This window comes from Leptinotarsa decemlineata, unplaced genomic scaffold (genome assembly GCF_025532065.1).
Source record: "Leptinotarsa decemlineata unplaced genomic scaffold, Ldec_3_MD MMD2_tig00000008_RagTag_RagTag, whole genome shotgun sequence".
NCBI lineage: Eukaryota > Metazoa > Arthropoda > Insecta > Coleoptera > Chrysomelidae > Leptinotarsa > Leptinotarsa decemlineata.
Window position 1 is genome coordinate 15,786,644 of NW_027412537.1, and position 27,941 is coordinate 15,814,584.

Genomic DNA, 27,941 nt, shown 5'->3' on the forward strand with positions numbered 1-27,941 from the left:
ACTTCATAGTTCTAATATGGATTGCCAAAAGGCAATTCTCTTAACACTCATCAATCGCTAAAATCATATCTAATCCGCTCTTGAATCGCATAAGTTTTCATGAACATTCTGTATAATATTGAGAAACGGGTTTCATCGAAACCAGTAGCCCAAAACCTCTTTTATGCTTGGTCAGAATTCGAGGGGATGATTTCTATACATTTCGCGATGTTAGTTAGTTTCCAATTGTACCCTAGAATTTTCGTAAAAAAATCTTTTGTGCTCTCAAAATTTTAACTGAATATTTCAAGGTTTCAAAAGAAAGACATTTTACAGTTATTATAGAAATATTGAATTGTTGGTCAAAATTAACAAAACATTCAAAAACTGTTCCTCGGGCATCAATGAAAAGACTTTTATTTCATCATTAATTTTATGATTCTCCTCGAAGAATTTGATGGTTGATTCAAAGATTTCTTTTTTTTCCTCTGTCAACTTCAGCAGGTTGAGAATTGCCTATTTTGTTGGATTCAATATGAATATAATACTTGTTTCTTTAAATTTTCCAGATAATGTGGTGGCTCTTAGGTGAGGAATAGTTTGTGTGTTTGTCAAATGTTGACCAAATGGACAAGATCATAAACTTCCACACCTTCTCCTTCAATTCTCAAATCTTCCAGTTGTTACATTCCCTTTCCTTAAAAATATCTCTCAACTTTTGGCCAGAATTTGTCGTTGTCGATAACTAACATCATAGAAGTAACTTAAACTTAGTTGAAACTATATTGCATCAAGTGGGGGCGGGAAAAAATGCCATTAAAAAGTTTTATTGATTGGTCAACTGTTCTCTCTAATCGCCCAATAGAAGATAAACAGCATACAAACTGTACAAAACATTACGTTACAAATGCAATTGGATAAAAAACTAATCGTTATTTTATGTATCAAACGCTGTTTTCCACAACAAGAAACTTACAGCTTTAAATGACTTTTTTCATGCTAATTTCGATCACAAAAACTAACTTCATCAACGTGACTCAGTGATGACCCTCTATCGACACCCAATTGTTATAAATCCATGACTAATGCATAAATCGCATGCTCGAAAATTGTATTGTATACAAATAATACATTAGGGACGCATATTAGGCGGATGGGTTAGAAATGCATTAGTCGAATTGGGCCGTGTTTAGTTGAAGATTGCTCGTGTTTGAGTGTTTATTGATAGGAAATTCAGATAGACATATAAGAAGTCATGTTTTTCATGATATTGACTTTCCAGGTGGGACGAAATTACGGAAAATGTAGTGAGCCATGACCATTAACAAATCGAAAATAAAACGACCACAATAAATTACACTTTACTTGAAAAGGAAATATTTTTTGCTATCCCCATTGAAAGTGGAATTCATTCTTAAAAAAAATGAAACAGATTCTAGCTGATGATTTAAACCTTATTTTTTTAAATGATTCATTACTGTGCTGATATCATTAATGTAATTTTGAAGAAACTAACAAACGTCTTCAAACCATTGAACATCAACATCACATACAAGCCAAACATGAAAATAACACAGAAAATAAACAGCTATGAAAAAGAAGAAGACAAAAACCAAAACGGGGTATATACAGTATACAATGCTCGGACTGCAACAAATTCTATATCGGCCAAACCAAGGAAAAACTAATCCAAAAGTACGATGAGCACAAAAAGGCATACATAAACCCATTAGTATATAAATCAAACCTCGCAACACACGCCATACAAAACAAACATAATTTCCCCCCACCAGAGAACATTGGGAAAACTCAAACATCCATAAATTCAACAGTCATAAATCACTTATCGGGAAACAAATAAAAATCAAAACACAACAAGACCTTACATTCAATATATTAAACAAATCAATACACACTTCTAGAAACAGTAAACCTAGAGAAGATCCAACACAAAGAATAGTACCTGATGTAACTCAAATACAGGGAAATTTACCTAAAGAACCAGGAGTACCTGAATTGAGGCTTTCGGACCATATAAAAGGACAAAAGGAAAAACTAACACAATACCTAACATAGATTATAAGATAGACAACTGTAACCCTGAAGAGGCATAAGCCTAAAGCAGGGCCCCACCATAAACATACCTTGTAAACACTAACACTAACCCCAAACATTTGAATAAATACATTAGTCAGTCAGTCAGATGATACGTTCAGTTTGAGTAGAGCTTAGATGATGATAGCACGACCAGCTGTCGAAAGCGCTCGCATATAATTAAATAGAAGTTATAAAGCTTCAAATCCTTTATGTGACTTGAATTCATATTAATACTAAAATGGATTAACAAGGTCTCTCAGTCAAAAAATCAAAACTCTGCTCTACTTTGCTAAGCTTTCGCTTCGAGTGGGAAGCTTCTTCAGGGCCTATATTTTTTTGAGTTGTGGGTTTTTTGCCAATGAATAACATTACAAAGCATACTAACAGTATAAAAATGAGTAAAAAACAATGAATTGAACATATAAATCGACGAAAGAAAGTTAAACACATGGATTTCTTTTGGTTTGACAAATGTCATACTTTCACAAAAATGTCATTTTTCAATGGGTATGACGATTTGATAATCTTTGACTCTGAAGGGAGAGTTGATTGATACAATTTTCATTATTATCATTATGTTTTTTGGTGTAGTTCCAATAAGTTGCTGTATATACTGCTGAGATTATCAATGTCAGTTCTATCATTCATACAATCAGAAAACTTATTAATTTCAACCATTTCAAGGCGTTTGGAAATATTTTTTTCTGTATGTAAAACTTTGATATTAGAGTAATTTGGTTCATGTCCTGTTTCTATAGAATGTTGCGCTAATGCACATGATTTCTTATCAAACTTTATATCACTTTAATGTGAAGTTATTCTATCTTTAAGAATTCTAGATGTTGATCCAATATAATCCAAATTACAATTGTTACAAGGAATGTTATGAATCGCATTTGACTTTTTTGTACTATGCGTTTTATCTTTCAATTTGGTATTCAAATTCTTTGTAGTTTTAATATTTTTCTGGCATATTTTGATATTTTGTTCATTATGAAAATGTTTTATGATATTTGAAGATAAATTTCCAAGATTAGGTATAGTTTTATAAGAAAAACTGATAAGTGAACTATCATTACATACATTTCTGTTGATTACATCGGAATTTGTATCACTGCCAGTATTGAAAATTATTTTATTGAGAAGTTATATACCTACATTATTGTATATAAGTTTGAAAATGTCCTTTAAGGACGATCCTTCAGTAACGTTAGTTAAAAATAAAAGTGGGAAAAAACATAAAAAGTTTCAATTCTCTTTTCTTCATTACTCTATTTATTGATCAAAATTCAACAGGGTAACTGTATTTGAATATGCTGGAAACTACTGTTGAGCCTTTCATCACGGAAATTCTAATGAATTCGATATGGATATTGTATACCAACAAAATGGAACACCACCATATTCCTCCAGACAAGTAAGAAACTATTTGGATACTTCTTTTCCCGTTCGTTGGAGTAGCCGTCGAGGTCCTACAGAATGACCAGCCCGCTCGCCAGATTTGACATCTTTAGACTTTTTTATTGGGCTATTTGGAGCAAAAGGTGTACGAAACTGAACCTGCTTCAATATTGGATATACGGCAGAGAATAATAAATATTCATCATCAAAGAAATGCACTGTATACATAGAAATCAGTTGAAAACATCCAGACAGCTTTTTTGTTGCAGCCTTGTGTAATCAATATATGCTGAAAAAAATGAAAACTCTCACGTAGACATGTCCATATCGCAATTGTATAATCGTCTATCGTCTAAAAATACATTCCATCTGTAAGTGAACTGCCAAAGCCCTTTTGTTCGATACATTTTGTGTACGCATTCGAGAAGGAATATCTACAAAGAATAATAAACAGCCGCCTCAAACATATACCTCATGAAAGTTATGACGGGAGTTGTTCTCCCAGTTTACACGAAATCCGAAATTTATTTTACTTTCAATATTTCAGTAAAGGTGTGAAAAATAGAACAACATTTTTCTTATGGAACACCGACAGATTTATGTCCGTAAACTCCTCTTTTAATTAAGCATTATCAATGAATCATATTTGATTGTTTTGTTAGATAAATTATTTATTTCTCCATATGTTGAATTGTATACTGCTCCATCAGAATAAACAAGTTGGTGGTTTATGCATTTATACTGTAAATATTTTGACTTGCTTTCGAAGCATTGGTGAATTCGTATATTTTCCGCAAATGAATTATATGTGTGGAGGGAATTGCCCAAACGAAAGATCCTGGGACGTATCTGTTTGTATCAACTACTGACGATTATGTTACTGCAGCGTTCAGGAATGGTTAGAAATAGAGTTATCTTGGCAACACTGCCCAGCTGCACTTTGTTAGATGCCATTTTTATAAGATGAGAAGAAGATTCTAGGGTTATGTCTTGGAGGTTGGTAATGGCTCGTATTCTACAGGCTGATTCACGGTGGATGGCACATTAGACGTTTCTGGTGAACCAGACAACGGATCACTTTGAAAATTTAATGGAGGGCATATTCGGACATTCTCTAGCCAACTAAAATATTTTCGACAATGCGGTGTTGCCGCTTCTATTAGAAAGCAGTAGCAACTTTGATTTTTCAAATGGAACACTCTGTATATAATATTATTTTTGGAATCTCCAACAATTGCCCGACAACTTTTCTTGATATTTCCCTATACCTATCTGTTACCGTTTTCGAAATAAAAATTAATTTCAATTTTTTTCTTCGAAAATCATGACTTCTAAAAATGCCGATATCTTTTAGTTAAGGAGTACTATGATATCGAAATTTGGTTTGGAGTTAGGTGATACTTGGACACTTCCCACACGTCAGCCTAATCTCCGTTACTTCAATACAGGGTGGTAAAAAAATACAGTTTTTTCGTTTGCTTGAAAAAGTTGCTGAAATTTGATTATTTCGAATGGAACACCCTGTATATTATTGAAAATTCGGAAAGCTGCTGAAATTTGCTTTCTTTCTATGCATATCATACCTATACCTAACTAGTCAAGTTTCGGACTTATGAACATTTATTTGTGAAAATGTCCCTTCAGAATGGTATTTCCATTCGGTATTTGGTAAGCAGGCCATGATTACTATTTGACAGTAGCGTCGTGACATTCTCCTAATAATATCGACATTTTCGTCACTTCAGAAGTTGCAAATACCTTCAAAACGATGGAACAAAACTATTCAAACGAAGTTCTTATGAATTTGTTTATTATTTTTGGACAGTGTGACAAAATTATCAGCAGAACATGTAGAAAGTTCAATGAAATGTATCCGAATCTACCGCCAATGAACCTCAAGAAATTTATACGAATTCAGAACAATTTCAATATGTTTGGATAAACTTTAAAAAAGCACCAAGAAACTTGAAATTGGAAATATTGATATGAATAATTATAAAAAAGTAAAACAATCATGTGGAATATTTCAAAATATGTTCGAATCGCTGGCCGTTCACTTCCAAGCACTTTAAAATGCGGGTGTTGACTGCTTTCGTGGTGGCAGATCTGATTTCATTGGGATCCAAATCTTCAAATGTTTGGGCAATCCTTTCTAACAATTCATCTCTCGAACGCACGGGTATTTTGTAAACTTTTTCTTTAAACATTCCCCACAAATAAAAATCTAATGGATTAAGATCGGGTGATCTCGCTGGTCAATTCCATGGTCCCAAGCACCTCATCCACCAATCGTCAAATAGTCTATCCAGTTCTGCGCTCACTTCTCTTGTGCAATGTGCAGGAGCTCCGTCTAGTTGGTACCAACAGTTTCGATAATCTTCGAGTGGCAGATTATCAACGAAACTGTCTACAGTATTCTCCAAAATATTCAGGTATATTCAGATATCACGTACCTCAATTTGTTGTCCATCAACATGCAGAAGACATTAAAACTAAATTTTTCTTGAAATCCGGCTTCTTTTGTGACGTGAGGATTTTCACTGGACCAATAATGACGATTTTTTCTATTGAAAATCCCTTCTCTCGAAAATTTCGATTCATCAGTCCACATAATTTTATTTAAAAAAGTGGATCTTCTTAAATGCGTGTCAACAACATTTCACAAAATTCTACTCTCTGTTGAGGATCTTGAGGCTTCATTGCTTGAATTGTGGTGAATTTATAATCATGCATTTTATGTCTTCGCAAGATTCTTTGAACCGATGAATATTTTATACCCAAATCTTCCTCAGCACTTCTTATCGATGACTCGGGAAATGCGTGAAAATATGCTAAGACATTAATCTGGTTGTCTTCGAAAGTTACGGGTCGAGGCAAGTTTCTTGGTGCTTTTAAAGTTGATCCAAATGCATTGAAATTGTTCTGAATTCGTATAAATTTCTTGAGGTTCATTGGCGGTAGATTCGGATACATTTCATTGAACTTTCTACATGTTCTGCTGATAATTTTGTCACACTGTCCAAAAAAATAAAAAATTCATAAGAACTTCGTTTGAATAGTTTTGTTCCATCGTTTTGAAGGTATTTGCAACTTCTGAAGTGACGAAAATGTCGATATTATTAGGAGAATGTCACAACGCTACTGTCAAATAGTAATCATGGCTTGCTTACCAAATACCGAATGGAAATACCATTCTGAAGGGACATTTTCACAAATAAATGTTCATAAGTCCGAAACTTGACTAGTTAGGTATAGGTATGGTATACATAGAAAGAAAGCAAATTTCAGCAGCTTTCCGAATTTTCAATAATATACAGGGTGACCCTTTTAAAATAATCAAATTTCAGCAACTTTTTCAAGCAAACGAAAAAACTGTATTTTTTTACCACCCTGTATTGAAGTAACGGAGATTAGGCTGACGTGTGGGAAGTGTCCAAGTATCACCTAACTCCAAACCAAATTTCGATATCATAGTACTTCTTAACTAAAAGATATCGGCATTTTTAGAAGTCAAGATTTTCGAAGAAAAAAATTGAAATTAATTTTTATTTCGAAAACGGTAACAGATAGGTATAGGAAAACATCAAGAAAAGTTGTCGGGCAATTGTTGGAGATTCCAAAAATAATATTATATACAGAGTGTTCCATTTGAAAAATCAAAGTTGCTACTGCTTTCTTATAGAAGCGGCAACACCGCATTGTCGAATATATTTTAGTTGGCTAGAGAATGTCCGAATATGCCCTCCATTAAATTTTCAGAGTGATCCGTTGTCTGGTTCACCAGAAACGTCTAATGTGCCATCCACCGTGAATCAGCCTGTATACTGATATAAATTCGAACCTTTGTGAGGATGGAATTATGTCTGTATGTTTGAGGCTCTCTAGGGCCTAAACAACTAAACGGATTTTGATGAAACTTCACATAAATACAGCTTATGAATCAGAATAACGATTTCATGGTATCGCAAATAGAGTAAGTGAAGACTTTTATGTAAAGAAATTGATAATGCATTGTTATTTACGAAGTATCAACACTTTGCATTGATGCACCTCGAGAACAGAGTAATTATTTCTCGATATAAAAATCAGTAATTAGAAATAGCGTGATAATGTGTAAAATTAACCAAATGATACGGTTATTAAGAAATAACCTACATGTATTAATAGCTAAAGGATGCATCATTATCTTCGTCTAATGATAATGATAGAAAAAGTTCGCACATTCCTAGAGTTTCAGTAATTAAGACCATAGATATTCAATTGAAAAAAGTACCCACGTTATACTCTAGAGATTAAACTCGGTTTTCAGTGAGAAATGTATAATTCGAAAAATTCAACAACACTAAGTAATATAATATTTGTTTGAAAGTGGTTGACGATGTTTCCTGGTGTTTTTTATCAGTTCGGACTTCCATTGTCTAATATAATATAAATTGATTTGAAAACCCCGAAAAAAACAATTAAAAAATTAATAAGATTAACTGAAAATAACAATTTAATTAAACGGAAAACTGAAATTACAAAGAAATGACATATAAGCAACAACCAAACAAATAAAAATGTAAATATTAATGAAAGCTGAAAAATAAAAATTAAAAATTATTATTAACAAAAAATGAAAAATAAAAATGAAAAGATTTCAAACCAAGTTACTTCACGACGTTTCGATTGTTAGTATCCACAATCGTCTTCGGGTGATAACTGAACTTCTATGCATTATAACTACAGCACTCCTGAACCTGAAGTAGATATTATCCCTACTGACTTTCACAGAAACATATCTTTTAAGAATATCCATCAGTTAAAAACAAAGTTAGATACAAAGGAATGGGATATATCCTACGAAAAATCATTATCGGACAATTTCCAGAATTTCTGTGATCAATTCAAAATGCTTTACGATGAATCATGTCAACCGATACCCAATTCGAAGATCTCACGAAAAAAAAAATAAAACAAATTGGTTTAATCTGGAGTTGAAACTGGCAAGGGATAATCTAGACAATGCCTACGTTATGAGTAAACAATCAGAAAATGCATTGTTAGAAAGATTGTATAAAACAAAAAGGAAAAATTATAGAAAACTTATAAGCGATGCTAAACGGGCTAGCATTAACGAAAACATTGTTAAAGCCAGTAACAAATCAAAACAAATTTGGAAGGAAATCAACACAAAATTAGGCAGAAGTCCAAAAATAAAAGCGGTATAACACTTACAATAAATGGTACCACATTTACTGACCCCGTCTCAGTAGCTAATTGTTTTGGCGAACATTTCTCCACTAATATAAAAAACAAAATTGACGAATATTTTGGAGTTGACATGTCTCAAAGCTGCACCACTGGTGAAATGCAACAAAATACCTTTTTCTTCGAACCCGCCACAACCGAAGAGGTCAAATCAACAATATTCAACCTCAAACGTAAAACGGCATCAGGACCTGATAATGTATTTCCCAATGTTTTGAAACTAGTTTCCATTAGTGTGGTGCAACCCTTAACTGACCTGATCAATATGTCTGTTGAAACAGGTGAATTTACAGATGTGCTGAAATTGAGTAAAGTGATCGCCATACATAAAAGTGGTAATAGATCAGAAATTGATAATTATAGACCAATTAGTCTTCTCAGTATTTTTTCAAAAATTTCAGAAAGACTAATGTACAATAGACTAATGAATTTTTTAATAAGTCCTAAAATTTTATCTGATTCTCAACATGGATTTCTCATGGGCAGGTCAACTGAATCTGCTACTACCCTTTTTCTTGATTTCATATCTAGGAATATGGATAATAGGAAGCACGTGGCAGGAATTTTCTTTGACTTGTCTAAAGCTTTCGACTGTATTGATAAAGTGTTTATGGCTTCCAAACTGTATAACATTGGCATTAGAGGAAATATTCTTGGCTGAATCATTTCATTCCTATCAAATAGACAATTCTTTGTAGAAATAGATAGTGTTGAGTCAGAAAGATATTCAGTTGATGTTGGAGTAGCGCAAGGTTCAATTCTGGGACCATTGCTTTTCTTACTATTTCTCAATGACCTCCCAATTAATGTCGATAGGCGCTTTTATCTAATCAATTTTGCTGATGACACAACATTTGGTATAGCTGAGTCATCTATGGAGGATATGATTTTATTGGTCGAACTCTGTATTAGTGAAATGACAAAATATTGTCATTCCAATAAACTGATGCTAAATGCACAAAAAACAAAAATCATATATTTCAATAAGAACAATTTGATCGATAGTGAAGTCCTACAGACACATAACTCCACTAAGTTTCTGGGTGTAATCACTCTCATGGTCTGAGCATATTGAAAGTTTATCTAAAAAACTCTCCAAATCATACTTCGCAATTCTGCAATTGAGGTATGAACTTCATGAGAATATACTTATCCATGTTTATTATGCATTAGTATATTCTGCACTATCTTTTCACATCACGTTATGGGGAAATGCTACAGAAATAAATAGGATATTTGTTACACAAAAATGAATTGTTAGATTGATGTTCAACATGAAGCCACGTGATTCTTGCAGGGAAATTTTTAAGAGTAAAAAGATTATGACAGTTTGCTGCATTTATATTTATAAAAGTTGGTTACACATTAAAAAGCATGAAAATGAGCTAATAAAAAACAATTACCACCATCAATATTGCACTAGAAATGCTTCAAATTTAATAACAATGACTCACAGAACATCCGCATTTGAAAAATCGCCAACTTATGCTGGGGTAAAAATATATAATAAACTCCCTAATCTAATGAAGGCCTGTAATACTATCGAATTAAAAAAATCACTGAAATATTTCTTATTGGCTAAATCTTACTATACATTACAAGAGTATTTCGCTGATTGAGTTTTTTGTGGTTATCTGTGTGTAAATAATCTTATTCTTATATTTTAATTTTACATTTTTACACTTGTACATCTATACGTTTCTACATTTTTATTTATACATATATCTGTATTTTACGGTCCTATGTTTATATGTATTGAATGTATATTTACATGTTTGTTTGTTTACATATTTATAAGTATAAGTTGACATGTTCGATACCATGTAGTTGGTCCATGAATGAATAAATTTATTTCTTTCTTTCTTCTTTCTTTCTATTCATCCGAGATCTGACTATTTATAGGTCGTTCGAGTGCTTTCACCTACCCCCTCTATTTCCGTTTCATTGGTTTTTAGCGGGAGATGACCGTTTGGCGGGAATTGGTCGTTTTTCCCTTGATTAAAGGTTTCCATATGTTACGCATCTCTACGCTAGCTTGACTAAATGCGTCGTTGGACAAAATATACGCGGCTTCTTTGAATTGTCTCCTAAACCAGTGTTCCTCTTTGTGGATGATTTCAGCTTGAGCCCCCTTGATGTTATGTTGATGAGTCCAAACATGCTCTGCTATTCCGGATTTGCTGGTTTCTCCTCGCTGTGTGTGTTTCTTGTGCCCAGCGTTTGGTGGCCTGTTGAGGCTGCTACGGATATTGTTCCCAGATCTGAAGCAGGTCCTGATGTTGTTCTTGAACCCAATCCTTCTTATCCTTTCCGATAATCCTCTGATGTAGGCAAGTACAAGTACTGGTTGTGGCGGCTTCTCTTCCTTGTGGGGTTCTTGCTGTCTTCTAGCTAAGGCCTGTTCTACCATCACTCTGGAGTAACCATTCCGTTGTAGGTCATTTTTAATGATGCCTAGTTTCTTTTCAAGACCTTCCTTTGTATTACAGAGTCCAAATGCACGGTCTAGTCGAGTCTTGATGATTCCTCTCCCAGTCGATTGATGGTGGTTGGATTTCTGGTTCAGATACTGTCCTGTGTGAGTGGGTTTTTGATATACAGAATACAGATATGTCCCATTTAGTGTCGGTCCTCTTCACCAATACGTCTAAGAAAGGCAATTCGTTGTGGATTTCTTTCTCCATTGTGAAAGTGATGGAATGCCTTACGTTGTTGATGTACTTCAGGAAAGTGTCTAGTTCTGCATTCCCATGGTGCCATATTATGAAGGTGTCGTCTACGTATCTCAACCAAACTCGGGACTTCTTTAAAACCACTCCATATATATTGGTTATAACAGGTGAAAGTGGCGATCCCATTGGCAGTCCCTCATCTTGCGTAACGAATTCATCCTTCAGTTGAAAGCAGCAGTTTCGTACACAGTACATACAGTTTTTTTTGGGGTACATACAGTTTTTTCAGAGTTTTCAAATCAATGAATATTATTTTAGACAATGGAAGTCCGAACTGATGAAATATTGTTTTATTGTAATCATTAAGTATTGTATTTCGTTGTTGTATTTTTCTCATATATCGAAGTCCAATTGAACTCCGTCGAACATTTGTACACACCCAGAATCATAAATGGTATATCCTGACCGATATTTCCAACAAAAGAAAGGTAACAATTCGAAGAAGTTTGAGAAACATAATGATGAAAGTGAATATTCGTAGCTATACTTTCATCAATTACCCCCAGGCGTTATTTTTCTGTTGAAAATCACAAAATTAAAAATTAATCGGCGATAAGTGTCGAGCATATGTTGTCAGGATCGAAAACCTTCTGTAGTTAATTGATGATCAGTGGCTCTCGCACAACAGCCTGCCTGTTTCTTCCAATTACCACATGCTTTAATAAAAATTAAAAGCATCCACGTTTTTAACGATAATTTCTATTAAAAGTCGCTATAAAAGTCGGAAGTGAACGAATTTTTCATAATAAAACCCTTTCACATACGAATTGCTTCGGAGGCAATAAATTTCGGGTTTAGTTCGATAAAACGGACTTAAAAAGTTCCTTCGAGACAGAGAACTTGCCTCGTAATGGGTCGACAACATGTGCCAGAAAAATTAATACGTTACAATTTTTTATAGCGTGAAATAGTTCATGTTGTCACGCAGTGCGATGGATTTTTTTCAACACACTAGGGTTATATTGAAATCATGCTTGAATAAATAATTGCTCTTTAACAGTTGAGAAAAATTATTCGGGGAATGGGGACTCATCAGTGGATTGTGTGAAATTGAAAACTTAACATTCCAAGTAAGTGATTTTCACAAAAACACACAAATTCAAATTACAACCAATACCGCCCCTTGATCAGGCAAGCCGTAGCATCAAAGTTTGGCCAGCAAACCGTCATGCCACACACACATTTATCTATCATTTTTAACAATGCACTTTTCAAAAATAACTTGTTGGGAATTGAATGCGAATTTATCGTACACAAGGTAGATGAAACTTTCCCAAATTATGCCCCGTTATAAATGATGTGTATAAAAGAAATAACATTGAACTAATTCCGCTGTTAGGAGTTCATGGAATCATCTCCAGTGGGATAACCTAAATACCCGAGGAAAGAGTAATGATATATGATGGAATCGGTCAATACTTGATGAAAATCTATAACTAACGTATTCTAAAAACACTTTATTGTGTGATTTTCACACAATACCCATACCATATTTCATGTTATACCCATACCATATTTCAAGAGTGCAGGCATTACTCCCCAGAGATTTTCCACAGCGTGTGAACTTCAGTCAGTGGTATCTACAAAGTATTGCACTAAATCCGCAGTTTGAGACACAAATTTTGTTCACAGACGAAGCAAATTTTTCTCGGAATGCCATTCAGAATTTCCATAACAATCATGTGTGGGCTGAAGAAAATCCCCATGCAATAACCGAAACCTATTTCCAACACCAATTTTTGGTTAATGTATGGGCAGGAATTATAGGTGATCATCTAATAGGCCCATTTTTCTACCAGGACGCCTTGATGGTCGTTCTTATTTACACTTTCTCGAAGAAGACTTACCTGGGTTATTGGAAGATGTGCCACTTGCGTTAAGGAATCGAATATGGTACATGCACGATGGCGCCCCTGCTCATTTCAGTGTAATTGTCCTAAACCATTTAAATACAGTTTATCCTAATCGTTGGATAGGTCGCGGAGGACCTCAGCAATGGCCAGCAAGTTCCCCCGATCTCAACAGTTTAGATTTTTTTATGGAGTCACCTTAAAACTCTTGTGTATAAAACTCCCGTTAATACTTTAGAAGATTTAAAAAAGCGAATAGTTGCCTCGTGTGAAACTATACGTTATAGCACAAATTTGTGCTATAATAGCACAAATTTGTGCTATTCGTTTAGACTTACTGTCACAAAATAAAATAAAGCTCGTTTTTGTGAAAAATTTATTTTTTTGCAGATTATGTTTTCAAATATCATTAGGGAATTGGTAATGCGTTATGAAGCAATTTTCAGATTCTCATTCATTTTAGAATTGATCTAATTTCTTAATTTGCTTTCTGTCGATTTTTATTTTTTTGAGTGAAAATCATGCGTTGGACAAAGAAATACCAGTAGATCAAATTTTCTCAAAAATAAATGAGGATTTTAAAAATGATTTTATTTTGAAAAGAAAGCATTGGCGTAGTACTTTTTCCCCAAAAATATTCAATGCGAAACCCGTAGGGATGCCACTGTTTGAAAAAATACAAATTTGGGTACATCAGAAAATGCGCCTTGAGGCATGGAACATATGTACCAAATATGCCAAAGATGTCTACAAAATTATCTCAGTTATTATTGAAAAACTGATTATTTTTGAAAACTTTACCACCCTGTATCTCAAAAGTTAAGGCGTTTAGGACATACGTCCATTGAAAATTTTTTTCTTAAAATGAGTCTAAGAATTACCTCCTTGAATATTAGCATGTGTTTGAGGAACACCCTGTATAATGAAACTTGCTTCTCGAACATGAAATTATTATTCAATATCAATCCAAGATTTGTTGCCATCGGTACTATATTAAGAGTTATACCATTCAGAGAAATATTTATTTGAGGTGAATACCTTTTGCATAATAACTTGGGACCAAAAATAAGAACCTGCGTTCAATTAAGATTGAGTTGCAGTTCGTGTTCCACGAAAGAATCATGAATGTTTTGAAGTTCAGTATTAATGTCAGCAACAGCTTCATTCAACAGTTCTGGTTTAAACGATACATAAAGTTGGATATCTTCAGCGTAAGCATGATACTTACAGAGATTGATCTTAGTATATTTGAGATATATAATCTAAAAACCAAAGGCCCAAGTATAGATCTTTGCGGAACACCGCGCAATAATCTCACCGATTCAGATAGTTCGCCTTCGTGTTTCACCATTTGATGTCTATTCATATTTTTGGAATCTGGATTCAGTGAATCAAATGCTTGTAAGATCAGTAACGAGATGTCTTTTGTATCTGTTGCTGCCAACATGTCATCCGTTATTTATGACATGAATTCAAATTCATTATCATTTTTTTGGCATCAGGCGGAGTAAACTGACACTACCAAGGTTCTTCTTCAGTGTTGTCCTCATTTTTCTGTACAGAATTTATGGAAGCCTATTGTATCATCGTGACGCAAGCTTTAGCACTTTCTCTGGGCTCATTTTAAAATTCTGAGCACTTTCAGCTACCCACAAAGGTCTCCAACCGGCCTGCCACCGCCACCTTGATCCAGGCGCTCTAATAACGTCTAATAACATTATATTCCTAATGTTTTCAACAAACATTTTAACGGCCTCCCTTCGTCCTAATTGTTGGTTTTCGAACATTAGCCGGCTGTGTAATTTACAGTATCATTACATGCGTGATCCTCTTATGTAAACTGATAAAAATCTCATCGCGATACTCTCGCTCGGTAGCCATTGTTGTTTTCGGGCACATTAGGCCCATTCGCTTCCGTCCAGTGATTACCTTAGATTAGTGAAACGAGTGGAAATTACCCAAATTGCTGTCATGAAAATATCACTGCGGTGAGCTGGAAACACAAACATCACTGTACTGGATCGACAACCACGAAGATATGACGACAAATATTATCCAAGTGAATGCAAAGGGCTGGTCATTTTGCTTTACTTAAAATGGACGAAGCGCGCGGTACGTTGCCTGAACAGAACACTTATTTTGATAAAACAATTTTAATATTTGCTCGTGTTGTGATTTGACAAAACAGACTGAATAAATGACAACTAATTTGACAGATGTCAAATTGTCGAAGTTCGTAACCTGTTGGAACACCTTGAACATTTCATTCAATATAAAGTGCATTTCTTTAATGTACCATCCTTTTATTTTTTGAATGGGTCAACCAAAAATATTGGATGATTAAATTAATGCATGAAAACTTTGTTTTGAAGTAAAATTGACGGATATAACTTTCAAGATGGCGACTGGACGCCATCTCGGGAAAAAATTAAACGGAAAGGGGGATCTTGTGACACATCACTTTGAAGCTCCTGACGAATGCTTCACAACTCTACAATATGAAGTCAATATCTTCACTTACTACAAAATGGCGGAACATTTAATAATTTCCTGAAGACAAACACATTATTTCCAACAACTGGATAAGGTTTGTTAGGTTATTTTTTGTTCATGAAAACGTCAAAAAATGGCAGTGCGACAATGAACATCATTGTTCAGTTGAAATATATAAAATAAAGCTTGAAGCATTTATTTCATTATCCTCAATTTCACCTTTTTGGGTTGATCTGTTCAAAAAATAAAAGGGGGGAGACATTGAAGAAATGCACTGTACAAGAATTCCCATTTAACGTCTCAGTGGAATACATTTCCGGTAGCTCCAAAGTTTTATTGTCTTCAATATCCCCAATGTCCATATTCATAAAAATATTGAAAGCAAAGTTCATCAAGTTCGTAATTACGTAATTTACGGATCGATAATGAGATAATGACTGCGGTTACGGGATATTATAACTCATTAGAATATTAATCAAAACGACATCGGACAAATCAACCAGTAATCAAGAACAGTTAAAAGTGATATTGAAACATGAACTTACAGAAAAACAGATTATTATCGGTACTAATTATCGGTTGATAATTGTGCGAAAATAAGTAGTAATTTGGCGACATGCTAATTGTGGAAATTACATCGGTAACATGATATATTTTTTGTGAGGAGTGATTACTACAGCCGCTGTTTCGGAATTATTATAAAAAAAGCATGCATGCATGAGACAATTTACGTCAAAAATTATTTTCAAGTAAACAGGATTTTGCAACGAAATACAGTTTTTAACGTTGTTAAGAGAGATAGTTCTCGTCACAATAAACTTGTCCCTCATTCTAATGAAAATAGTATGCAATTAATGTAATGTACAGACCTTTTTTTTAGCCAATCCAACTATCGCTATCTCAGAAATAGTGAAACCTATAAAGTTCGTTGAATTGGACAAAAGTTTCCTATTTTGGGGATCTAAAATAATCTCTTTTCATAGAAATGTAGTTCAGTGCTCAGCTGCCGAGCACTGATAAGGTCTCAAACAAATTATCACCGTTGGAAGAGATCAACTTTGTTGCAGGATGCCACGGAACGATTTGAAGGAATAGGAAGAGAGACATTGGAAGATGATCATGGACCAATCTTTGCCAAGATTGAAAGCACGTGCTTGTAGATCCGCCAAAGCATGGAGAATACCCACAACAGAGAGTGGGGGAATTAGTGAGGAAACAATGCCCAAATACAGACTAACAACAGGACAATGAAGCCGCCAACGCCATCAACATGAGTTCTAGCCCGCTCACGGAAATAGAGGAAAGACGAAAATTTCGCCATTGCGCCAATATCTGTGCCCACTTTGGAGATAATTACTGCAGTGGAATCCACCCTTATTGCCAGACTGAAGCAGAGGAATTCAGATGGAAAATCAGAGAGCAGCTGGATCGAGAACCACTTCCAACATTTAACATCAGCAATGAAGAACGTAGAGCTTTGAACGGCCTACGTAGAGACAACACTATCAACATCCAACCTGCAGATAAAGGAAACGCTACTGTGGTGATGGATACTGTTCTCTACGAATAGAAGATCGACGAGGTTCTTCAGAAGGGACGATACACAAAGATCGTACGGGACCATACTGCATCAATCGAAAGGAAGTTGTACCAGATTTTGAAAAAACACCAAGTCTATTTTTCGTGCAAGGAAAGATCATCGCTAACACCGCACCACAGTAAGCCTCCTCACTTGTATGGACGACCAAAATCCACAAGAAGGACGTCCCGCTTAGATCGATCATCAGCTCCAGAGATTCGGCTACTCAAAACTTGTCTAGATTTTTACTTCCCTCAATACAACCATTACAAGGAGAAACATCGTCTTTTGTGAAGAATTCAAGGCATTTTGTCGAACTACTAGGGTCAATTGAAGTCACACAGGAAGATCAACTGATTAGTTTTGACGTGGAAAGCCTTTACACCAACGTTTCGGTCGAAGAAGCACTCCAAATCATACAGAGAAAGCTATCCGAAGACGGGAACCTGAAAGAGAGAGCGAATCTACCTATAGAAGTTATTATGGAATTACTAGGATGCTGTGTACGAAACTGTTATTTCCAACTGAAAGACGAATTCTTTACACAAGATGAGGGACTGCCAATGGGATCGCCACTTTCACCAGTCATAGCCAACATATATATGGAGTTGTTTGAAACTTTGGCCATTAAAAAAGCCCACAAGAAACCTCGAGTCTGGTTGAGATTTGTTGACGACACCTTAATAATATGGAACCATGGGAATACTGAACTAGACGCCTTCCTTAAATACATAAACAGCGTGAAACATTCCATCACTTTCACAATGGAGAAGGAAATCCACATTGAATTGCCGTTCTTAGACGTTTTGGTGAAGAAGACCGCCACTAAGTGGGAAAAATCTGTATACCGAGAACTTACCCACACGGGACAGTATCTGAACCACGAATCCAACCACCATCAATCAACTAAAAGAGGAATCATCAAGACTTTCTTAGACCGTGCTGTTGGGCTCTGTAATTCGAAGGAAGGTCTCGAGAAGGAAATAGACATCATCAAAAATGATCTTCAACGAAATGGCTAATCCAAAGCGATGCTAGAAAATATTTTGACTAAATGACAGCAGGAGCCTACCAAGGAAGATAAGCCGTCACAACCAGTGCTTGCACTTTCCTACATCAGAGGATTATCGGAGAGCATAAGAAGAATTGGTTCCAAGTACAACATCAGAACCTGCTTCAGATCCGGTAACACTATCCGTAGCAGCCTCACGAAAACCAGGCCACCAAACGCGAACTTTGATTCCAAGAATTGCATTTAACGGGTAGCTTGTGAGTGCGGAAAATCCTATATTGGTGAAACTAAGAGGCCATTGAATGTTAACATTGCCGAGTACAAGAAACACACACAGCGAGGGGAAACCAGCAAATCAGGAATAGCAGACCATGTTTGGACCCATCAACACAACATCGAGTAGTCCCAAGCTGAGATCTTACACAGAGAGGAACATTGGTTTAGGAGAAAATTCAAGGAAGCCGCATACATGTTGTCCAACAACGTATTCAGCTCAGCCAGCGTAGAAATGCGCAACATATGGAAACCCATCATCAAGCGAAAAATGGCCAACTCCCGCCAAACGGTCATCTCCCACGGAACCAGTGAAGTAGAAAATGGAAAGCGGGGATGAGTGAAAGTACTCGAACGAACTATAAATAGTCATCTCTTGGAGGAATCAGTCCAGTCATCACCCGAAGACGATTGTAGATACCAACAATCGAAACGTCGTCAACTGACTTGGCTTGAAATCTCTTAATTTTTCATTTTCATCTTTATTTTCATTTTGTATTTCTTCATTTTTGTTAAATTGTTTCATTTTTACTTGTATTTTATTTCACTATTATTTCATTTCAGGTTTTTTTGCTTAATATAATCGTTATTTACAGCTATTTATTTTCAATTCTTCTTTTTTAAGTTGTTTCAGGGATTTCAAATCATTTTACATAGTAGACAATGGAAGTCTGAACTAGCGAAATTCATCATGAAACATTGTCAATCACCTTCAAACAAGTGTATGTGTCTTACTAAAATGTTTTTGTTGTTCCAGAAAAGTTCGTGGAGACTTCATCCCCCGTACCTTCCACCCCCGAACCCGTAGGCTTAGACTGTACTATAGTGAGTGCGGACAATGAGAGTGGCCGCGATTCCCCGGTCGACGTTTCGTCCACGTCGGAATCAGGTCTTCCCTCCCAGTCGCATTCGACCGGGCGGCGGTCTCCCAACAAGAACCCCCTGCTGCAGGAAAAGTGCACCTGCGAGGAGTTGAGGAATGTCACCTGCCACTTAGAAACTAAAGAACTCTGGGACAAGTTCAACGACCTCGGGACTGAGATGATCATCACAAAGACTGGGAGGTTAGTATAAGGATCGGTTTTTATAGAAGTTGTTCACTGATAGTAGATATAAGTGAGACTTTTAAATGATGAGATCTTAATTTTTAACTCCTATTAATAATAATAGTAGTACATTTATCATTCATCAATATATAGAGCAATACGGAGTAATTTTTCTATAACAAAAACATTTAATGGAGATGAACGAAATGAGAGCTGATGAAGGCAAAACGGTCATAGCTATGACAAAGAAGAATACGTGGAGAAGACTTCAGACTTTCTAAATGCTGGCATGTAAGATAGTCTCAGAAACGACCCCACCCATTTATATCAGAAAAAAGTCAAGGAAACTTTTAAAAATATTCATTGTGTCATAGATGAAAAGGAAAAATTCCGATCGTTAGTCATGAACCCACAACCACCGAAATTGTATTCATTGGTTAAATTACACAAAGATAACTACCCGATAAGACCGGTAGTTTCTTTCGTCACAGCTCCTTCAGTTGAAATATCCGAAAAACTCCTTGCAATTGTTCGAAACCACACCAATTTCAAATCAAAATTCAGTTTGAGGAATTCATACCATTTGATCAATGAAATTTAAGATATTACACTCCCGGATAATGCCAAATTGATTTCATTCGATGTGAAGAATCTGTTTCCCAGTATCCTTCCGAATGAAACGATTACTTTGGTGGAGAATCTATTAGACAAAAACTCTATCAATCCAGTAGTGAAAAATGAAGTATTAGACTTGCTTACGGTATGTTTGTCACAGAATTACTTCCAATTCAATGAAAAGTTTTACTCATCTTGCAAAGGTCTCATAATGGGAAACCCACTTAGCTATTCGGGCGGAGATTTTCATGGACGATTTGGAGAAAAGAATACTCAGTAACCCACTGGTAAGAAGTTTCCTGTATTGGTATAGATATGTGGATGATATCCTGACAGTTGACAAACTTTTTGAAGTTCATAAATTCTCTCCACCCATCTATCACATTCACAGTGGAGATGGAACAGGACGAATCTATTCATTTTTTGGACTCGACAATAGTAAAAGTTAACAATAAACATGATTTTTCAATTTATCGTAAACCGGCACATACAGATATTATCATTCATAATTCGTCCATTCACCCATATCAGCATAAAGTAGCAGCTTCCAACAGTATGATCCACAGACTGATAAATGTACCTTCGTCAGAAGCGAATTCCAATAAAGAACTGAATATAATAAAGCAAATAGCCGTCAACAATAATTATGATAGTGGTCTGATACATTCTTTATCATTAAAGAAGTTATACAGCCAAGCTTTGAAAGAAGTTTACCCAATTCAAAGAGAAGAGGATAAAAGTTATAGAACCTTAACCTACTTAGGCCAATCCACTAAAAATATTTCAGATTTTCTGCACAGCAAAGGTGTAAATACTGCTTTCAAAACCAACAACAACTTGGGCATGCACATTAAAAATAACAACATAAAAGTTCATTTTCAGAAAAATCAGGAGTGTATAAATTATCGTGTGGGTCATGTCCGATGTTTTATATAGGTCAAACTGGAAGAACGTTCAAAACCCGCATAAAGGAACACAAATATAATTTTCAGAATGGAAAAATAAATTCCACATATGCCAGTCATTTATTCTCAGAGGGACATGAGTTCAACCATGAATACAAACTCCTCCATTTTCAGGAGAAAATGCCTTTCTTTGTCACTTAGTATATATCTGAAAGTATAATTTCAGATGGATTGTTTTTCTTCCAGTTCTTATCTGAAAGAAACTTCTGGGAATGCAAAATATCATAAATTTTTATGGCCACCAACACTATTATATATCGAATTCACACAATCAACGAAATATGTGTGAGAAATAAACTTTCTAAGTATATAATAATGTACCGTGTTCATAAAACCAGCATTTGCTGAAATCCGACCTTTGAAAAAAGTCTAGATGGAAATAAAGATGTTAAAACGGATTAAAATTGCGTTCCCACGTACCGATGATGCCTCTCTTTTTATTAATTTCATTACCAATAACCAGACATTGCCAATTACCGTGATATCTGGTGAAGTTTCAATTAAATTTTAGTTGTGCTTGATAGCTGAAGCAAGTATAGGAACATCTGAGACACAAATCATCTTCGATATCCAAGATGAAGAGGAATATTTTTCAATTAGCAAGATGTAAAATTGACGCTCCTGGAAGAGGTTGTGGAGTTTTCTTTGTCTGAACTTCAATGAATATTTTGCCACGACTTCTGGTGACTGACTAGCATGTTTTTGAGAAAAATATCTCTTGAAGATTGGTAGAAAATCAAAATGAAACTGAAATATACTATTCAGCTTGGCAGAAAGAAGATTACTTATGTTTTGTGTTGGGTAATAACTTTACCCTAATAAGGGGGGAACGAACGTACCTCAACAAAAACGTTATTCCAATGTTCAACAATATTATTATTTCGCCGTGAATAATTAGGCTGACAAATGGAAAATCGACGAACCTGCTTCCGTGACAAACATTGAATTCGGAATTCTTTTATCTGTTTTTGCTTTGACGACCTGCTGCCCCTCTACGAATGACAACCCTCAGGAATGAAATGCTTTTGAAACGAATGTTCCAGACTCTTCTAGAGCGCCGATGTGACACTAAGACGTAAAAAAATATAGGCACGGTGAATAATACAACATTAATAAATACAGTGAACCGTTATTTGTTGAAAATCAATAATACTATGCATGATTTTCTACATTTTCCTTCATAGGTTTTATTTAACACGTGTTTTGCTACAATATAGCTACATCAGTCAGACCAGACTAATTGATAAAATAAAAGCTAGAATAATATATAAACTGCAAGAAAAATGAAATGAGGAACGTGTGAGAGTCGTTGATGAATGCATCATATCAAAATCAAGTTCCAATCTAGAATATTCCGACTGGGAAACTGAACAAAAAAGTCTTAATATCCCCGACAGTCAATAAAAGATCAATCAACATATTATCGTCTGGTAGAACAACTTAGGAAAAGTACTTTTCTTATCAACGCCATTACAATCTCAATTACAACATGTTTTTCATTAATTTTCGGTGAAGGATGAGATAATATGCACAGTTCTTAATCGCTCATTTAATGGAATAAATGAGCTAATTCGGGCAAAGATTCGTCTTTCTCGTTAATTGGCATAAAATTTCACATCTGCTCGCCATTTTCAGACCACACATGAAATTTTGTATCGCCACATTTATAGGGGGCTAGTTTCGAAGACGAATGTCTGTCATAGTACGGGAAAAGTAGGGAATTTTGGAGTGATGTCGCTGTCAATTGAACTTTGTTATTAAACTCTTTCTAGCTTAAATTACAGATGAGTCGTGCAAATATTATTTGTGTGCCAAAGATCTTTTTCAGATTTTTTGTCCGTGGTCTGCAGATTTTATGCCTGACGTTTCGCCTACTACTGGGGTAAATATTATGATGATTATCTTAATAAAAAATATGTGTATTTTTGAAAAATTTAATTTTTTCAGCAACATTTTTTCCAAAGTACTAAATAATTACGGCATCACCGAATTAGAATTATATGTATTTCAGGTAAATGAATATTTTGACACCAAATTTACTAACAGCTAATCAATTAGTTGATAACCAAATCATAAATATGTGGATTATTTTATTTTTTTGGCAACAGTCAACAATATTTCTTTTAACTAACCAATTACGACATAATCAAATGTCAATTATATGTATTTATTGAAAATTTCAATATTTTAAAAACAATCTTCCCAAATTTTTAACTAATTGGGGCAAATTAAAATCAAAATTTTTGGTCAGGTACTTTTCCAAAAATGAATTTTCTCAGCAACCATTTTTTCTATCAACTAACTGATAAACGGCATACTCAAATCATAAATCTGTGCATTTTTAAAAAAATTGTTTTTTTGGCAACAATCTTTTTTTAACTAATCAATTACAGCATAATCAAATCAAAATTATTTGTATTTCTTGAAAAATTCAATATTTCGAAAACAATCTTTTCTAATATCTAACGTTTTTTTTTTAAACTTATATTTTTGGCAACAATCCTTCCTAACAACTAACTAATTACGTCATAATCAAATCAGAATTATGTGTATTTGAAAAAACTTGATATATTTTCAACAATTTTTCTAACAGCTGAATAGTTGGGGCAGAATCAAAACACATTATGTGCATTTTTTTAAATTTAATTTCTAATAATAATCTTTCTCAAGCAACTGCTACAGCATAACTAATTACAGCAGCAATTAATAACATCATACCCAAATCATAATAATACGTAATTTTTTCAATTGAATATTTTAACTACAACCTTTGGTTACATCTAACAGAATCAAAATTATGTGTACTCGATGGAAAATGAATATTTCAACATTTTTTTTGTAACAGTCAATCAATTGCAGCATAATCAAATCATAGTTATTTGTATTTTACCAAAAATTGAATATTTCGACTTCAATCTTTCCTGTCAGTCAACTGATTAGGGTATAATTAAATCACAATTATTTTTTAATTGAATATGGCGACCAGTATTTTTTAACAACTAATTAATTAGGCCATAATCCAACCACATATATGAATATTTTTGAAAATTAAAATTTTTGGAATGAACGAAAAATTCGTCATTTTGAAATACTCAAGCGCGTCAGATTAAGATATAAATGGTACATCTTTATGTTTTAGACGTGCTGTCTCATAATCTGACGATTATCTAGAGGAATTCGCTCAATTCGGCAAAAACAATATTTTCAATTTTTTTTTATTCATTGAACTTAATTCATTGAAAAGCTCAGGAAATAGCATGCACATAAATAAGTGTATGTTTTTTGAGTAGAATACTTGTATTCATAAGAAAATAATTTCAAAAAATGCTCAAAAAAATTTAATTTTTTGTATTGAATTGATTAATTAATGAAGAAAATAGTAATTAAACTTTCTCTTTTACATTACATTCTCTTTTCTTCATTATGATTTCCTACCACGTAGTAACGGCTACATATATCAATTAATTGATTAATTAATCATCATCTTCATCTTCATCACGAACGAGTCTCTGTGATCAGTTGTGATGGCATCACGGCAACAGAATTCAAAGTGGGGACGGAGTGAGAGAGTACTAGATAGAGTAAAAGTGTATAAAGAATAGTGGATTAGAAACTCGGACAGGGAAATATAGGTATCACACAGCTGCACGCATTAAACTTTATCGACAAATCTTTGCTATTTCGGCTTGCGGAAATCGTCAGATTATATATTTTTTGCTATCCTTGAATTATTTTCTTCAGAATAAAAAAAATTAGCTACGCTCGAGAATGTCGAATTGACGTAATTTTTTTTACAACTTTGCTGCCCTCCCCTTCCTTTACGTCACTCTCAAATTGTCAGATTACTGGAATATACACTTTTTAGCAGGTAATTAACTCACCCTACCTTAATCTGACGCGCTCGAGAATTTCTGATGAATAATTTTTTTTCACTAATTTGATCCTTTATCCCTCACAGGCGGCCATATATGTGGGGCTCCTATTTGGTGGAGGTACTCAACCGGGTACAAGGTATCCCCCTGTTTATTAATCTGCCGCGCTTTAGTAAATTCCGAAATCCCCGCTTGGGGTCCCCTATTATAATATATCATTGAATACTTCTTGTGGTGAATTGAGAAACCACGAGATTTTTACTGAGCCATTTCGAAAAAAACAACCCAGGTAAAGACTCCATAAGCAAAACTGTCGGAAAATACAACAATTATTGCAATAATATTGAGACATTAAGATTTCCTTCTCTGATATTTGAGAAATATGTAAAATTTATCCATGTTTTTCAATGATTAACTATATTTTTATTGGTTTTTTTCCTTTCCATTGGAGCTATATATTTTCTACATACTTCTATAGTCTTTTATTGGATTCATTGTGTGCATTTATTAGATGAATAAAAAAACACTAGAAAGAAAAACATTCAATACGGTGCAGTTCTACTTTGCAATAAATTTCAATCATAAATGAATTCGACCTAATTCCACTGGACTATTTTTTGATTACCTAGACCCTTCTAACCAATTCGGGAAGAGTAGGCACTCACTGACTATTACCCAGAATACACCTGTTCGAATTTATGAAGATTTTTATCGCGATTATTATGTTTAATGCCATTTGCGGGACTGAAGTGGTAGAAAAACGGTTTGGGATTATATATCATTAGGGAAAAATAAATATGAATGCACCTGAGCTGATGTTAATCGGTACAATGATTTGATTCGTTGAAAGAGTAATCTAGTTGTTAAAGGAGTTGATTCTCTAACGAGTTTTGAATGGGTGTTTATCTATTGAGTAGAATATGAGGGATGGAGAATTAACGAACTCCCAGTATTAATTTTAGCAGAAAATATCTGCATTGTACAACTTTTGAGTCAACATATTGTCAAATAGTAAAATTTCGATTGTAATCAGGTTAAATGAATACAAATTTGAATCACACAGTACATCAAAATCTACTTTAATGTCTTGCTTCATCGTTGTCAAAGTTGTGATTCTATATATTTCATCATCATTTTTCCTCATCTGTTTTGTATAATTTCCGCCGCTGCAAAAGTCAGAACAAGGCAGAACGTCAGTCAAATTTTTTTAATAGAGGTCTTCAGCTGTCAGTTCGTTTTGGCCTTCCCAGGATTCTAATAGCCGTTTTTTGTTGAATGAATATCCTTTCCCAATCAGTTGAAAGTCCCCAAAAAACCAATCCATAAGAGGAAACAAATTCATTGATTCTACGAAGCAAATAAAGAGTGATTAACAGCTTAGTAGAGAGATCTTTGGTGTGTTATTTCCAATTAAGTTTTTGATCCAGTGTTCCTGGCTTCCTCCAAGATTTTTGGTATCACTGCTGGCAAAGCGACTGGTTTATAGTGTTTTGGAAGATTTTTCTTGCCTTTTTGGAAATAGGCTGAACGTAAGCATCAATCTTCAAACAAGAAGAAAAACCCCTTCTTTGTAAAACAGGTTGAGAAGCTTGCAATCTCTGAGCCACTCCATTATTCCTGATGATATCTTCTTTCCATCACCCTAATCACCTTGGTGAAATCGTTCACTTTGCTCTTCGTTCACATCTTCTGAATTTTCTGGAGAAAAGTAGAGGTGGGAATGGGGAAATTGTACTTTCGAACTCATTAGGCAACCTGAAGCTTGAAATGTTCTTTCTCTTGAAGATTTGTTTGTAGTTAGGGTCTTTTTCATTGCCTAAAAATGTCTCTATGACCTCTTGGAGGGCAATTCACCCTTCCCTCTGAGGATCTGTTTAGGGTTGTGATGGATTGTGCTATAAACCGTCTAATATCTGGTTCAACGAAAACACCTTCCTTCAACTCTGCCTCTGGGAAGCCTGAAAACTTTGATATTGAGTATTTGAAGTAATTTCCATCTTCTGAAAGTGACTTTACAAGTTACTTTACAATTTTATGTCAAGCAGTGGTGGTAGAACTTTATGTTAACATTGATGCAGGACGGTTTTTCCCTCAATGTTAAGCTCCCCTTGTGTATTTTTTTAGTATTCATAACATCTAAATACATCAGTTGAAAACATCCAGACAGCTTTTTTACAATACAGAGGCCTGAGACTTTTTTACAAGCATGGACATCGTCACATACACAAGTAAAGATTGGAGTTGAAAAATATCAAGTGATAAAATATGGAATATACATGTGAAAAAAGGAAAAATATAAATATATACCGGGTGTCCCACATTTTATGTGACAGGCAATATCTGGTTTGTTGAAGGAGATACACAAAAATGATTCATACAAAAGTTTTAGGAGTTCATGAGAGCTATATTTTGATATAATTTTTAAATATACAGGGTGTTTGGTGTAGGTGCTACAGACCAAAATTCCATTTTTTTAAATAGAACGCCCTGTATATCATTACATATTCAGATGCTACGTTAAATTCTGATATCATTTAATGTTTGGTTTTTGACATTCGGTTACGGCGTTGTTGAGTTATTGCTTACAATGTAAAGTCTTGAGAACGACTATTATTTTTAAAAATATCTCATACAATTATTCTCTCTGCATCAGATCACATGAAAATTAGTCAAAATTTTGGGTGTTCGAAGTAATGGTTTCAATTTTGAGTTGTGGAATTCAGTCAGGAATCATTTTGAATATGAAACAATTGCGAAATTGAAAAAGGTGTATTCGA

General features: G+C 34.6%; 1 protein-coding gene across 2 annotated transcripts in view; it reads left to right on the top strand.

Annotated features, from left to right (window-relative positions):
- LOC111510840 (T-box transcription factor TBX20) overlaps nucleotides 1-27,941 on the top strand; it is a 122,011-nt gene that overhangs the window by 7,050 nt on the left and 87,020 nt on the right. For both annotated transcript variants that reach the window (XM_074171156.1, XM_074171157.1), the window contains exon 2: nucleotides 19,424-19,730. In XM_074171156.1, coding sequence (XP_074027257.1) covers nucleotides 19,424-19,730 — 307 coding nt within the window. The remainder of the gene's footprint in view (nucleotides 1-19,423; nucleotides 19,731-27,941) is intronic.